Source organism: Trichomycterus rosablanca, chromosome 5, assembly GCF_030014385.1.
Source record: "Trichomycterus rosablanca isolate fTriRos1 chromosome 5, fTriRos1.hap1, whole genome shotgun sequence".
Lineage (NCBI taxonomy): Eukaryota > Metazoa > Chordata > Actinopteri > Siluriformes > Trichomycteridae > Trichomycterus > Trichomycterus rosablanca.
Genome location: NC_085992.1, coordinates 45,739,054 through 45,756,318, shown reverse-complemented (window position 1 = coordinate 45,756,318; position 17,265 = coordinate 45,739,054). Strand labels below are relative to the sequence as shown.

At 41.7% G+C, this 17,265-nt stretch overlaps 1 protein-coding gene across 1 annotated transcript in view; it reads left to right on the top strand.

The window, feature by feature from the left end:
• Window positions 1–17,265, top strand: part of smad1 (SMAD family member 1) — a 49,382-nt gene that overhangs the window by 13,496 nt on the left and 18,621 nt on the right. Inside the window, exon 2 of the mRNA XM_062995277.1 lies at window positions 16,597–17,184. Coding sequence (XP_062851347.1) covers window positions 16,785–17,184 — 400 coding nt within the window. The 5' untranslated portion in view covers window positions 16,597–16,784. The remainder of the gene's footprint in view (window positions 1–16,596; window positions 17,185–17,265) is intronic.

The window sequence follows — 17,265 nt, the reverse complement described above, 5'->3', positions numbered from 1 at the left end:
CTCTCACATAGCGACTGAGAGCCAAGTTTCGATCGCCGAGCGAATGCCGAGTTGCTCCCGAGCCGGCAAATCTAGAACCGACCAGTCGCTGAGCGAAAATCTGGGCAATAGTCGTGTAGTGTGAACTAGGCATTAGGCATGAAGCCGGCACAATAGCCGATCAGGCTGCACGCTAAATTGAACAAGAATAGCACTTAAACAGTAGCAAGCTACAGGAAGATGGACAGCGAAGAGAAGGCGAAGGTGAGCCGTCTGATTTTGATGACGTTGTACTCTAGAAAGGCCAGTCGTTCAGATTTCTTAATTCTGACAAAGCGCAGTTAACCCCAAAATGCAAAATATGTCACCGTCCAGTACTAAGTCGGGAAACGCTACCAATTTATGTTATAATTTAAATATAATTTCATGGCTAAAGTCATGATGCCTATTAGTACGGTGGAGAAAGAGCCTTCAAAAACCTCCTGAAAGTACATGACTTAAGGTATCAACAAGTCCGTTTTTGTTCTATCTGCGTTGCTTTGTGTGATTTGTGTACCATGTTGCATGTACTGTATATTATGTTCATATAATAAATATTAAAATATTTTAAAACAGTACTATTTGATTTTTATTTTTTTAAAAGTGTGACTGTTGCCAAAATCTTTATCGTGATAATTATCGATATTGATCAATATAGAAATAGAAAATTTTGGGTCGTTGTTTGTATTGTACGCTTCCATCCACATGACATGACGATTAACCTAGGGCTGGGCGATGTGACTAAAAAAATTCATATCTCGATATGCTTTTGAGAAGTGGCGATATACGATACGATATAATGTAAACTTAAAGTACAGTGGCAGACCACTTACCGTAAAAACACAAAACAATGTAATTCTGATAAATTCAGACTGATTTAGTGTTTATATTTTGTATTATTACACGGCTCTATTTGTATTCATATTGACAATATATGTATCAAACAAACCAGCAGAATCTCACAATCACATTTCTGCTCTGTTTTACTTCAAATAAATGAGCATAAAAAAAATCACGAAAAAGTTCAATATTTGATAATGCTTTGCTATCATTGCAAAATGAAATCGCAAAATGAAACAGCAAAAATTTTTACAGCACCACGACCCAGATCAACCACACATCAGCATAAAATCATAACCGCTGCCTACCTGAGCTTCTCTATATCCGTGTGTTGTTCCATTAGAGATATAATCCACTTTTTTCTTCTTGGAGGCCGTCTTGTAGGTTTCCAGAATATTTCCAGAATATAAAAATCCTTATTTAACTTGTCCACCTAACTAACAAAAACCGTCTTAGTTCATTTATTCTCTCAGCTTTCGCGGTAAAAAGTTGAAACTGATAATTCGTTCATTAAGCTGTCATTTATACATCAACCAATGAAGAGAGAGATTGAAATTCCGCCCAAAATCTGAATTCGGAAGCTCTGATTGGTTTACGCATCTGAATCTCTTTAATAAATGAACTGATTCTTAGAGTTGTTTACGCACAACATCATAATGAAACAGAGTGAGCAAAACGAATGAATCTTTACCATAGATAAGAGCACAGCTACCTAATTCGATTCCAATGAATAATTCGTCTGAAAAGAGTCATTTCTGACTCAGTGATTCAGTTTGCATGTGTGTGTGTGCGCACACGCTTACCCGCTCATACGCAAATGAAAGCGTTCTGTGTAAACACGCTTTCGTGCTCAGTTTTAAATGTTCTCAAATGGTAACCTGTGTATCCTAGACATACTCGATATAACGAATATGGTCATTTTCAACATCATGTAAAAAGTAATATTGAATATATCAATATTTGCGATATACCGCCCAGCCCTACGCAGACGCCGAGCGCTCCGGTGGTGCACATTCTTTTAAATAAACACAGTTTATTGCAAAGCCGTTTCAGCTTGCTTACGCTAATAACAAACTGGTACTGATGTGCCAGGCGATTGGGGATTTCTTTATTTGTGAAACCGATATGAAAGTATACTTTACCACATCATGAACATCCGTCATTTTGACTTTAATCTCGAATTTATTATGACTTGATTCTCGAAATCGAAACTTAAAAATATATTTTTTTACAGTGGCCCTAATACGTCGTCATTTACCAGTACATGTCAACCAAGGAGTAGGTACGACCCAAACAGGATTATTTAAATACAGCTTATTACCCAAGTATTTAGACTCAAAGTAAGCTCAACCAAATGGATGAACAACCCATTAAAGGGTTAAACTCATTCATTTGAAGATGTTCACTGAATTTTGACCTTCTTTGTCTAGGAAAAGTCTGAGCTCTGTCAGAAGGTGTGTAGGAATCCCCACGCTTGCTTCAGGACTGTTCCTTGCCAAATTTTGCTAAGACTTTCCCTAGATGTGTAATCTAATTTGAATTCACAGCAGCCCCTGAGATACCCATTTCAGTAGCTAATTTGTATTCACGTTATAATAGCTACCAGTCTGGAAAGATTCGAGCTAGATTTGATTCCTCCAGGTCAGGTCGGTATGCCATTTCAAACTGCAGCTCATGCCACGTCACAGATGAGAAGGACACGTTAACAAATATGTGTGACTGGTCACTAGTGTCACTTTTTCTTTTTTAAACTTGGGAGAAAACGATGCTGTTTATCTCGGCAAGATTGCAGACCCACAAATGCTCTCTTGGACTCCTGGAACAATTTTAAAAAAGTACAGTGAGTAAGAAAATCTTTACTCAGTATTAGGCTTGCACTTCGTTGTAGGGCTGCCGCAATTAGTCGACCTAGGTGATGCATCGTTTTTAAAACTAAGTTTATAAATGATCCTTTTTAATTTCTACAGTGTTTCCATTCATATAAGCGTTCACATGATTTCCCTCAGCACTACTGCATGACCTAAGTTGTATTTGGTCCAGTCACTGGTTGGTGGCATTAAGCGCAGTCTTAAAAAAATGCCGTCTGCAGCAGTCAGAGGCCGATTGTAGAGAGCTTTCAAAAAAAAAAAAGCTAAACATTTTCCAAGACCCAAATCATCCAAAGTTTGGGAATACTTAAGACTGACACAAATCAAAAAAGCTAGTTTTTAAAGTAAGTTTTGAGTGAATGTGTAGGTTACGATCTGTTGCACTTAGTTTAATGTGGAGCACTTGAGAATTTGTATAATAATTTAGTTTTGTGCCGTATTATTTTGCCGTACAGTTTGTTGTTAAAATAAAAGAAGCTTAAATGATTCACATGTTCACATGTGTAAATGGGATTGGAAGCTAAACACTGGTTTCAGATGTACAAATAACCCACAATCATCCTTTTATTCCCAAACCTTGTGTTTATAGACAAACTCCTTACAGAAAAACCTGGGAATCGAACCCCGGACCTTCTTGTCGTGAGGTGACAGTACTACCCACCAAGCTACCGTGTCACCCCGATTCTCATGTCAGCTCCCTTTGAGCTGTTGGCACAGTTGGAGCCTAATGGGTAGAGATTTCAGCTATCGATCGGAAGGTTGTGGTTTTGAATCCAGGTTTTGCCATGCAGTCACTGTTGGGTCATTAAGCAAGGACCTTAACAGTCTCAGTTCCAGGGGCTCCATACATACCCCTTTTCCACCAAAAGAACCATGGTTCTTGAACTGGTTCTGTTCAGGTTTCTCAGAACCTTGGTGTTCTGTAGAGAACCGACGCGCGTTTCCACCAGATTTTGAGAACCATGCAGCGTCATTAACGGTGGGTGTTGCTTAATAAAAGTTAAGAGTAGTAATATCATAGTGGAGCATGTAGATTATATGCGAGCATTTGTGCTGTTGTTACAGATGTTCGTTTTTATGCAAAAAGCATCGCTCAACTATTGGTGATAAGAAGACGTAGACGTGTTTGTCTCAGTTGTTGTTTTCTTTAGTTCATTGACGTGAGAAGCGTTTTGCGCTTCAGTTTCACCGTGACCCTCGGCACAAATAGCTGATTTGCTCAGCGCTCGACTTGAGCAGTGAAACATCACTAAAGTTCCACAACACGAACATCCATCTGTGTGAAATAAACATCAAATCCACTCTAAAATACAACATGTATCTGTGTTTAACTGGATTTACTTCACGTGTGGTGTTGATGCAGCTCGGGGAGTCGAAAAAGCTTCGCGCTTTATTTTTCATGTTAAGCATTTTCCGTTCTGTCCGGGTCACTTTTATTACGTCATATCACACAATTCACCTTTTAAAAGGCGCTTTGAAAATACCAGCGGCAAACTGGCTCAAAATTGTAATCAGGTGAACTTTAAAAGATAAAAATTCAGCATCTAGCTCCATACGAGACACCAGTGGACGCCATTATTGCTAACGCTATGCTGTACAACATGACGCGCCCACAGATGGATGTCACGGTTCGGGCTGAAAAACCAAGTATTCTGTGGTGCCAGATTGGCCCGCTAGTTCGCTGTCTGGAACCTCAAAATCAAGTTCACGAACCAGAACGGCCCCTGTTCCGCGTCGGTGGAAAAGGGGTAACAGTGGCAGCTTCCAATCTGTTGATTTATATTGTTTATATTAGCCTGTTCATTGATTCGTTCATTCATCTTCATTATCTACCACATCCTGTTTGGTAGTAATAGGTCCAGAGCCTGAACACAATGAGGTGTTGACCAGCACAGTGGTCAGCCATTAGCGCACTCAGGTTTGGAGTGAAACATGGTCAAAACATTTGAGCCAAAACATTTGTCAGATCACTAACCGGCTTTGTCCTTGTCAGTCTTGCAGGCCAGATGTTGAGCACTGACTGAAGATCGAAAGCAGCAGGTGCTGAAGGACATGGTGGTCTGAAGCTTTGCCTTATCCTGATAGACAACACAGGCTCCACAACGAGTTAACAGAGCTTTACGTAGCCCACCTGCTGTTAGCGTGTTATGCTAGCACTGAGTGTTTTCAAAGCGGTTTGGAAGTTCACCGGGTTTCTCCAGGAGAACAGTTGGATGGATGATGTTTGTCCAGGTTTGCCGTGGTTCTTAGACCTTGAGAATGAAAACCAGCGTCGGATAAATGTGGACTGCAGTGCTGTGACAGCACAGGTGTTGAAATGTTCTTCCACTATTTGACATTTTTCCACACAGGGAAATCCTACTTACATGCTAAATTAGAGAAACAAATATAATGTTGCGGTGAAAAGCAGCAGAACTTTGCTGCCGATGCACCTTTTTACTTTTGCAGCAGTGGATCACACAGACTGTGAACTATCAGAATGAAGGAATTGAATTTTTAATGCTCCGACTTTGGGCGAAAATGGTGACGGCAGGACTTGTGGGGTGTTCCCGTCATGCAGTAGTTAGTATTTATCAGAAATGGTTAAAGGAAGATCAACTGTTGATCCGGTGACACTGCTATTGGGTAGCCAAAGCTCAGTGATGCCACAGATGAGCAGCTGTAGCAGAAATTGCTGAAAAGATTAACGCTGGTTATGATTGTGTCAGAACACGACGCATCATAGCTTTGCTGTGTATGGGGCTGTGTAGCCGCAGACCGGTCAGAGTGCCCATGCTGATCCCTGTCAGCTGCAGAAATTGCCTACAGTAGGCAAATGAGCATCAGAGCTGGACTATGGAGCAGCGGAGGAAGGTGGCCTGGACGGCTGGGTGCTTGTTTCTTGCTTACCTGGGGAGGAAGGCAAGCCTGTGGAGGAGGTGGGATGCTTTGGGTAATGTTGCTGGGAAACCTTAAGTCCTGGCATTTGCGATGTTCCACCAACCTAAACATTGTTGATTATTGTACCCTTTATGACAGTGCAATTCCCTAATGACTGTGTTTTCCTTCACTGCAAAAAATGTTCAGGACAAGGAGTTAAAGAAGTTGTAGAGATCTGAACAATATTAGGGAGGTGGTTTTGGCTGTTTATGTTATGGCTGATCAGTATACATTGGCTTTTGCTGTTAGAAACTATATATTTATAAAGCTAACGCATATAAAAGACAGTTTAGCAGTAGGTGTTGGTTTGGCAGAGCTCCCAAGAACTATAAGACCAAAACTGTAAGACCAAAAGATAATTTCCACAAGATAATGGGACCAGATTACCACCATTTCCATTAATTAAGTTTTGTTTTGTGTTTTGTTTTGATGCATTGTTTGTGTTGCCTGGGTTGCAGTAAAAATTATGAACAAAATGGAGGTAGCTTGAAAAAAAGTTCTACACAATAGTGTACAATTAACCATATTTGTACTTGTGACTGTAACTATGATGAAATGAGGTCATAAAGATTACCTGTATTTCCCTGTAACAGGGTGATCGGGATGCAGATTTCTTTTAAAGCAATAAGCCACTCGAGACCGTGCGTTACTGCGATTTTATCACGGGGAAGGATGTTTTGGCACGAAGCGGAGTGCCTAAAACGTCTTTCCCCGTGATAAAATCATAGCAGTAACGCACGGTCTCGAGTGGCTTATTGCTTTTATAAAACTGCGGTCAACATAAAATATAATAAAATACAACAATGTTCAATTTATTAATGTTTTTATTTACAAAAACACTTACAAAAAGCATTCTTCCGCGACCCCAGGTAGTTCGTTAACAGCGTTGCTAGGCAACATGAGGGCGAACATAACATTCACTTTTTCTTTTCAGTGGCGTATTAATATGGAATGATGTGAGATGGTCATAGGTGTGCGTTTATCGGGGATTTTACAACGGCTTCGAACGCGGCTCAGCCAATCAGATTTTAGGACCGGAACTATCCGTTTGATAATAAACAATAACCAACAAGCTTCCAGTTAATTAGTTAATTGCTTAATAAACAGTGTAACATAGTAAGTTAACCTTAAACACTTTGAACAGAATCAGTTCAGCAACCGAATGTAGATTTTATACACAGTCGGTATCAAACAGTTCATTACAAGGGCAAACTAATGATTAGAAATGCAGTTGGTGTATCGAAGCTCTTTCTGACGACATAACTATTGTTATTATGAGAGTTTCGTCTTCATACTGAAACATGATGCAAAACATCCACATCATTTTTATAAAAGATAAAAAAAGAAAAATAACCACACACAGCTCACGGCACAGGTTTAACATGCAGTCCGACTCTATACTAGTGATCGACCGATATGGGTTTTTTAATGGCCGATGCCGATACCGATATTTAGACGAAAGAAGTGGCCGATGGCCGATATATAAAGCCGATAATACCATTTTTTTACAACTAAAAAATACAATAATAATAATAATAATAATAATAATAATACAACAAAACAGAATTAATGATCTTAAATAAACATTTATTTATCACTGTATATTCTTGTTTGCTCTTTTGGCCGTTCAAAAAATTAAATAAAAAAAATAAAAACTTTAAATAAAATACAAATTATTTCAAAGGTTTCAGTGCACTTAACATACACAAGCAGATAGCAGTATCTTTTTGTTTTTAAGAATGAACAAACATGCTTAAACCTCCAGGCTGGAGGATTACAATCCTTGTTCTTGTGCATTCACTGATGTCTGCCTGGAGAGTGGCAAAATGGACACACGGGGCGCTCTAACAACAGCCAGACCAATGACTGTATACAGTCACTGAGCTGACGGAGGCAATGTTTAAATATCGGCCTTGTGCGCACATATATCGGCCGATGCCGATTATCTAAAAAAATGCCAAAAATCGGCCCGATTAATCGGCCGGCCGATTAATCGGTCGATCACTACTCTATACTGACAAAAAATAGCTTTCGTTTGTGATGTGTGTGCAATAGTTCCTGCGTTTTTATTTAATGAATATAAAAGCGAAAAAATTCAGATTAGAACAGCAGTGCTTGTTTTGAAAGAAACTGGCTCATAAAAGAAACTCTTAGCGTTTTGGTGTTCAAAGATCTGCAGCTCTGCTGTCATTGTTCAAATTGTTTCTTTTTTGTTTTAATATCATCATATCATATTTATAATAAACCAATTACATCATAAGCCGCCCTATGTAGCCAATTGGCGTGGCAAAGCTTCAGAGTGTCGGGGGACCAGGATTTGATTTTTATCTCTGGTTACTGTCTGTGTGTCCTTTTCATGTCCTTTAGGTGTTTCTGCAGGTATTGGGTCGACGTTTTATCTTCGGGAGTCTAATTATAGCTTACGGTTTCGTTGTGATCTTTTTACATGAAGTGTTTGGAATGTCTCTGCAAAGGTCAGTTTTCATCCATTACCTCTGAATGCTAACTGCCCGTCCCCGCTCAGCTAAGAATATCCTACTGATCTAATAAACAATAAAGGCCGGGTCTTTCTGACCCATGTTATGGGTTATTTGCCGGACACCCTTTTCATGAAGCATGAGAGGTTTTTTGTGTTGGAAGGTGGTGATGTCGACTCTTTAGCATGCAACGTTGGTTACATTCTCGCAAAACAGGTCTCATTTCTGCTGCATTATTTATTAATGGTCGGCGCAAATATGCTGTTGGTGTTGTGTTTGTTGGGACAGGTACTGATTCACCTACGGGAGTGCAATTAATTAATGTGGCAGGTGGTACATCCATGCAGCAGGTATTTCTGGTTTGTATTTTTTTTTTTATAATTGTTTTTTTTTAATGATCTATCCCCCCCCCCCATTTTTCTCCCCTAATCTAGTTGTGTCCAATTAACGTTGTTCATACTGCCGCCCCCAACCCAGTCGGAAAGGTAGAGCTGAGGTTCGATATGATGTATCTGGAACCCCAACTCTGGTGAGCTAGCGTAAGAACTCTGGTTCTTGAACTGGTTCATGTCTCTTCAAACCTTGGTGTTTTGTAGAGAACCGACCCGCGTTTCCACCAGTTTTTGGAAACCAAGCCTGCGTGATCAACGGTGGGCGGTACACAACGAAAGTAAAGTGTAGTAACATGATGACAGAGTGTGTAGATTACCTGTGAGCATTTGTGCTGTTGTTACAGATGTTTGTTTTTATGCAAAAAGCATAGAGCATAAGAAGACGTAGACGTGTTTGTTGCAGTTGTTGTTTTCTTTAGTTCATTGACGTGAGAAGTGTTTTACGCTTTGCTCTCACCATGACCCTCGGCATAAATAGCCGATTTGCTCAGCGCTCGACTTGAGCTATAAAACATCACTAAAGTTCCACGACACGAACATCCATCTGTGTGAAACAACCATCAAATCCAGTCTAAAAGCTCCACATTTATCTGTGTTTAGCTGGATGAACTTCATGTGTGGTGGTTTTGCAGCTCGGGGTTCTGAATCTCTGGAGAGTTGATAAAGCTTCACCTAAATAAAGCATAACGGGGCTTAATGTACTAAAACGACTACATAGGAACACTCGAATTTCTCTCCGTTATTACTGGTTATAAGTAGGGATGTCCCGATCCGATCTCAAATATAGGAATCGGGGCCGATCAAGGCATTTTTCAACTGATCGGTATGGGCTTTACTAAGGCCGATACTAATCCCGATCCTTTGTTTTACGTCAGCATGTCCGCTGTGTGGAAATACTTTAAATTGGAAAGTGAAACAAGTCCAACAGTGAAGTGTAATGTCTGCAATGTGAGTGTTTCACGAGGCGGTGGGAGCAGAGCTGCGTTCATTACTGTAGAATTTTACTGTTTATATGGTGTGTGAGTCAAGGATCACTCCGCTTTATAAAATAACGTAGTGATGCGTTGCTTAATAAAGAAATAAATACACGGTATATTCACAAATTGTCGGGAGCAGAACACTTTATTAACTTCTTCTGTTACGGTACCGAATAGCGGACAGCTAGAGTCATCGCGTTAGCCAAGCACGCTATTCCATGCACTATGGAAGCCCCAAAGGGTCAAAACACACTCACTTCGCGTAGAAACGTCCATCAAACCATTGTCAAAATAGTACCACAGAAAAGTTTGTTACAGTTACAACACACATACAAGTACGGTGGCTCATAAGAAACAAACCAGATATCATTTAACCAAACGATCTACAATTACTACCGATTTGATACGGCACCCTGAGTGTTCTAGTTTTACTACTACAATGCTGCACTAAGTTTGTTTACTTTTATTTTGTAAAAATAAAAGAACATTAAGCAATAGCTTGGATGCAGGCAATTTTTTTTCCTACATCACCGCAGAGCTATTCAGTTGTTAAACATATACACTGGATTATTCTGAATAACTGTGCACTGTGTGAACACTATTATCTAGTTCTTATCTAGACAATATCTAGAAAATACAAGTATCGGTTTGAGACTCGGTATCGGATCGGGATCAGATTTAATGATCGGGATCGGGAACAAAAAAACGTGATCGGGACATCCCTAGTTATAAGTGCTCTGTACCTCTAAATAATCTGTTTGTTGCTCCGCACTGTCCGCCATGTTTTTTATTTTTTGTGAGTTCCGCACTGAATGCTGGGATTGCCCTCACCGCTAAGGCAGCATCGGATGCTCCCTCATTATTCTGTTAAAATACCATTCAGATTTAAGGTGCCGTAGTAGACAGCATTTTAAGGCATCTAAGTATTCGATGCCTCCTTCTCGGGAGCGAGCGTAGGATGACGTAAAATGCATCTATGTAGAGAGCTCACTAGGTTTTCCAACACACCCCATAGCTGCACAATTTTGGCTTCTATAAATAGCTTTAGTGATAACACTACTGTGTGATGAGCGGCAAAGACTTACCTTTCTCCAACTGATTCTAAAAGCGGCTGCTAAATGCTGAAAGTGTAAATGTAAAAATGTACCATGTCTGAAAGTCTGAATGTATGCCAACCAAGACCATTAGCCTCCATTAGGGATGTAACGATGCACCACAAGACAGTTAAAAAACTGTTCACATGTGTAACGATTCAAATCGGTTTACAAGTATAATGAATCGATATTCACTTTAAACAGCAGAGGGCACTGGTGCTATTCACCTCGCCTGGTTGACGTCACTACAGGTTAGCCAGGTTCGGAATTTTCCAGCCAAATTTATTTATGTGAGGATCCTTTCTGTATTTGTATTATTCATTTATTTATTTAATGTGGGATTTGTTTTAAATTTCATTTTAGTTTTTTTTTTACACAAAAAGGGAAAGGTGCAGCATTGTTTTGCATAGTTTGTACCTCAGAAATAAAAGGACAATCATTATTTAGATAAATAAAAGATAAGCACAAATACAGTATTTAATTAAATTTTTTTAAAGAGAAATAATAAAAGAAAACTTTGTTATAATTTGTCTTCAATTTTTTGTTTAACAAATCGGGGGAAAAATCGTATCGTGAACCCAGCATTGCAGCAACGCATTGCATCGTGGGTAGAGTGTATCATTACATCCCTAGACCCCATACAAGAATGCTCTTAGCTTGGAGAAGAAAAAGTATATCCTGAAAGCGTCTTTGATATTTTGCAACGTTACCCACCCCTGTAATAAGCTCGGCTATTTGACCCGACACTGATTAATCGCTCTCGTGGTTCTATGAACTCCGTCAGTATTTGCGCCCCACATTAAATGAGCGTCTCTGTTTGCCGCTTTGTTGCAGTTGGCTCCGAGAGACGTGCTTCCCACTTTCCTCCGCTCCTCCCCGACAACAGCACTAGTTCCCGGGCTTTTAAATTAGCTTCTGGCAGAGCGGCGACTCTAAATATAGGAGGAACTTTTTAGCTTTCCTGTCATGCTGCTCTCCACAATCAGTATAAACAGCACCTGTTTCTATTGAAGAGCTCACAGTGCTGCAGAGAGAAAGCCAGCGCTACACTGGCACAAAACCACCGCCGTGAGAGCTGAAAAAGAAGCTTTAATGTAGAACTGAACAGAATGTGGGTCTCTCAGAGCTTTAAGAAGTATCTAAGGGCAGTGACACACACACACACACACACACACACACACAGAAGTGGACACAGCTAAAGCTTTCCTAGTTACACAAACAATAAATGCTTTTTTTTCTTTTTTTTGCATTTTTGCCATATTTTACCCAATCTAATCGTTGTCAATTCCCCCTGTTGCATTTCTTCTTGCAGCTTGTATGACCCTGTGTTTTGCTTTAAATATTTGTCTATTTGAACTTGAAAACAGGACAGGTTGTAATTGAATCAGTTATGAGGAATCCCCTTCCGTTTATTGCTCAGCATCCGTCCACCAGGTTTTTTGTTTTTCTGTGAGAAAAGTTGTGCCGCACTGAATGCTGGGATTGCCTTCATCACTGAGGCAGCATCGGATGCTTCCTCGTCATTCTGTCAAATTACCATTCAGATTTAAGGTGCCTTACTAGGCAGCATCTTAAGGCATCAACGAATTCGAACAGCCTCCTTCTCGGGAGTGTAGGATGACGTAAAATGCTGTCTATGTAGAGAGCTCACTAGGTTTTTGAACACACCCCATGTTTGCAGTTTTGACTTTTACAAATAGCTTTAGTGATAACCCTACTGTGTGATGAGCGGCAAATACTTGCCTTTCTTCAACTGATTCTAAAATGTAAAAATGTGGCATGTTTGAAAGTCTGAATGTGTGCCGACCATTAGCTTTCATCAGACCCCATTAGGGATGTAACGATGCACCACAAGACAGTTAAAAATCTATTCACGTGTCCCGATTCAAATCAGTTTACATGTATAATGAATCAATATTCACTTAAAACAGCAGAGTGCACTGGCGCTATTCACCTCGCCTGGTTGACGTCACTACAGGGTTATGCAGTTTTAAGGAATACCCTTCTGCACTCCCCCTGAACAACAAGCCAACCGTTGTTCGTGTAGGCGCCCAGCCTGCTGGAAGCAGAGCTGAGATTCGAACCGAGGAGTTCTAGATGTCAGCTCTGGTGTGCTAGCGCAGTGGTCCCCAACCGCCGGGGCTATTTATTACCGGGCTGCACAGAAAGAATGAATAACACCCGAAATAGAAGCAGTGAAAACTGCTTTTCTAGCTATATCTAATTATTGTCTTATTGTCACCCCTAGGTGGGAGCAGCGTCTCATTGTAGCGAAAAAAGCTCATTTTACATCGTTTGTGAGCAATATTATTAAATCCTCCCTTCCCCAACGTTCCGTGAAATTATATCTTATAAGAAACCGGTCCGTGGTGCCAAAAAATTTGGGAGACACAGTTCTGGCGTGTTTTACTTCTACTGCTGCAGACCTCCACTCTTGACCAAGGAGGGTCGTAACGAACTCTACGTTCAGACCAGCAGCGATGAGATGAGACAAAGTGACGACTATCATCCAATTTCAATTAGAGCTCGCAATTTCCGGCGACAGGAGGCAGCGCAAACGTTAGTGATGTGAAGTGGAAGTCGAAGATGCAGAAAAGTGAGCAAAGTTTAACTTTATGCTAATTAGGAGCAAAGCAATGCAGCAGTTACTATTAGGAACTGAGCATTGAACAAAGAGGTACATACATTACCTTCACCTCCGTGAAACGGTACACTCTGTTTTTGATTCCAAACTAGAGATGCTAGAGAAACACATCCTCAAAATTCCTCAAATAGATGACAGTTTACTGCACAGACAGTAATGAACTGCAAAGGGATGACATTTATAGACGAGTGAGTTCTATTGATTTGAACTGATTTGTGGGTAAATTTGGGTGGAAAGGAATTCGAATTCTGATCACATAGTTTTTCCTAAATGCTCTTTAGATACTAGTCAGTATATTAGGCTGTACTGCTATGGCATTATCTTTTTTCTTGGCATCTGTTAAACCAGGGGTGGGTAATTAAATTTTCCAAGGGGCCACATAAGAAACTGGGACTGTTGTGGAGGGCCGGACCAATAAGGTGAACCTAATTCTGCTCAATATTAATTTTATCTCTTTATAAAAAGCAGTAAAATGAACAGTTCTGATAATCTGTTACTGTTCAGATTAGAAGTAGGCAGAGTAAAAACATCAACATTATTTCACTATTTAATCAACTAATTTCTCAAAAACAAATGTGAACAAAATGTGCAGGTTTTTAAACTTTACACTATTTTGATTGGAGTCTAATTACCTCATTTGCTGTTTTTCAGTGCTTTGTTATTGTTGGATATTCTTTTTAAAATCACAAAGCTGGTCCTGACTGCTCCAGTCCTGAATGTGTTAAACTTTATAAAAAGTCCGTGTTGCTTTGCAGTTTAGTTAGCGAAGCTTTAGATGTGACGCTCCGCATCGTTCATGTTGTTGTATTTCTATGTTTAATAGTGTAACAGCGATTTAAAGCCTAAATTGTGATCCTTAAACAGCTTTACTTCTGACCTCAGTAAATTAATACTTCAAAAGTTTATGTCTTGTTAAAACTCGACCGTCAATCAAACTCGATTCTGTTTGTCGACACATTACGGTGAAGCTGAATACACTCGCACACACCTAAATCGAAACTTAAAGAAAACTTAAAGGAAATTTAAAGAAATAGCGGTCCCGTCAAAAACAGTCCTGTTAGCCGCTCAGGTAAAAAGAAACGCGCTGCAACCAGGGCTGGATTCTGAGAGCGTGGTATCGAATCCAGCCTTGCTTTACCGGTTCGAAGCCGAGTGGCTATATGAGCAACGATTGGCCGGTTGCTCATGTGGGGGGTGGGACAAAGAACCGGATGTGGGTCTCTCTCTGTCAGAATGCGATTGCGTTCTCTGCCGGCTGATTGGAGGCGCTTACACAGAGATGGGAGAGGGTGCCCTTAGGGTGTGTCTCTCCGCATGCAACGCTAGGTGGCGCCAAACTCGTCAATGTGTGGGTGGCAAAGATGCATCTGGCTGCTGCTCGTGTTTCGGAGGGGATACGGGTTAGCTTCAATCACCTCCGTCAGGGCAGGGTTCGGCATAGACAGAGAGGAAGCACGATGCTAATTGAACAATTGGATGCGCTAAAAGGGGAGAAAAAGGGGTCAAAATTTATAAAAAAATTAAAAATAAAAACAGTCCTGTTATATGGCATGTATGTTGTACATTTATTTACGGCTGATTTTGTAATTGCCACGGACCTCGCGCGGGCCGGTTGGGGATGTCTCCGTACAATGCCCAGGTCTGTGTTAAACCATGTCAAACAAACATGGTGACGCTTTTGGTGTGAACACAGGGAGATTAGCAACTCGGGCGACAAGGTGTAAAATCGGTCTGAACAAAGGGTGATATGCCCACTCTGACACGTGTGCAGTAACCGACCGCTTCTTTTCACCTGCACATGGTGGCTTCATGTGGGGATCCGTGTCACGCACTGATCCCCATTATCGTGCAGAAGCCATCGGGTCAGCCAGCAGAGGTCGTAATTGCAGCAGTTATGAGGAATCCCTACCGTCTTCCCTTCCTCAGTTTCTTCCCATTTTATATGTGTTCATCTGCTTAAATTTTTAGAAGCAGCAGGACTTAAAAACGCCCTAATATAAACAAAAAATCAATTAAACTCTACACCCTCAGTCATGCACACAACACCCTAATCCCTATAAAGTATCTTCATAAATTCCTATAAAGAAACAAATTGACCCCCACTTTGAACTTTTGACTTTTTCGACTTTAAACTTATTAATTAGCCATGATAATAGCCACAGCAGCTGACATGGCGTTAAGAATAAAACAAAACAGCGCCCAGGTGACGCAGTGAGATATTCCACTAGCACACCAACGTCGAGATTCTGAACTCCTCGGTTCGAAACTCTGCCTTGCCTCCGGTCTGCTGGGCGCCATCTAGCGGGCATAATTGCCAGTGCCTGCTGCAGATACTAAATGGCCACCGTATCTGCAGGGTGGGGGCCGGACTGTGTGTGGGTGGGATCTTCATACGCTGTGTAAGGACCCTGATTGGCAGAGTGCAAGGGCGAGAAGAGGCGTGTACAGTGACGTGCTCTCAACGGATGCAATCGGGTATCCCTCAGCAGCGGAAGACAAATTGAGTGCTCTAAATCGGGAGGAAAATGGGGAGAAAATGCATAAAACAAACAAACAAACAAAACAATGTGTTTATATTTACAAAATGCGATGAAGTTTCATCAGTTAAATATTCAAGAGAATTAACACATCACAGATTTTTCTTTTTACTCTGGTTTACAAAACGTCCCAACTTTTCTGGAAATGGGGTTTACACAAATACTGAATGTTAAATAGGTGTTGGCTGCGTGTTGGGATTTTTAAGGCTGTTTTTCTTTTCTTCCTTAATTTTCACCATGGTGATGCCATTCTTTTGTGTGTTTTCTCTTCTGTGCTCCTCTTGGTGCCGGCTGCTGTTGAACAGTCGTCCTGGGATCTGACTAAACGGCCACTTTCATCCTCATCCAAGCAGCATTTCCTCCGATTGTCGAGGGCAGATGCTCTTAAATCTGTCAGATGTGCTGTTGTTTTTTTCCCCCGGGTTTGATCATACGAGCCATGTGCGTTCGAGACCCCTCGGAGTTGACGTGGCGGTGTAGATGAGGCCGGTAGTGACTCGGGTCATTGGAAGCCGCGCTGAATAACCGGGAGATTTGTGCGACCGGTGATATCTGAGATCTCTGTGCGAACGCTCGGCCGTACCGGAAACCATTTGGAGAATGCGGTGTCGAGTGGACGTACTGGAAAAACGTGCATTGTGACTGTGATGACCGTGATTTCCCAGAAGCTGTGATGTACGAGCGAGTGATGTCACTTAGCTGGACGGAGGATGTGCTGCCAGTCGCTTCTCCTGTTTGTTGTGCTGTTGCTCTGGCATTGTGTTCAGGACCTCCCGTGAGAAAACCTTTGGGCAGGAGTGTTATAACGAATAATATCTTTCTCTCTGCAGGTTGGCTGGATATCCGGGTCCGTTATTGGCACCACTTCCTGCTTGCTGACTCCAACCCGAGTCCTTCTGACGCACTTTGTCCAGCTGCCCGCGTCGCCCTGTGAGAAAGACCTCATTCTGCAAACAGTCACAGCTGGATATTTTTTCTTTCACTCGGACCCAGGACTTCTGTCCTTCATCCCTGCAGGATGAACGTTACGTCGCTGTTCTCCTTCACAAGCCCAGCGGTGAAGCGCCTGCTGGGCTGGAAGCAGGGGGACGAGGAGGAGAAATGGGCCGAGAAGGCGGTCGACGCGCTGGTCAAGAAGCTGAAAAAAAAGAAGGGCGCTATGGAGGAGCTGGAGCGGGCGCTCAGCTGCCCCGGACAGCCCAGCAGCTGCGTGACCATCCCGCGCTCGCTGGACGGCCGGCTGCAGGTGTCGCACCGCAAGGGACTGCCGCACGTCATCTACTGCCGCGTGTGGCGCTGGCCTGACCTGCAGTCGCACCACGAGCTCAAAGCGCTCGAGTGCTGCCAGTTCCCCTTCGGATCCAAGCAGAAGGACGTGTGCATCAATCCCTACCACTACAAGAGGGTGGACAGTCCTGGTAAGTGCTGAATGACCGGTGTGAGTGTGTGTAGGTGAAGACTGAAGTGATTTGTTGGTCTGGTTGCACAGCGGAGAGTGT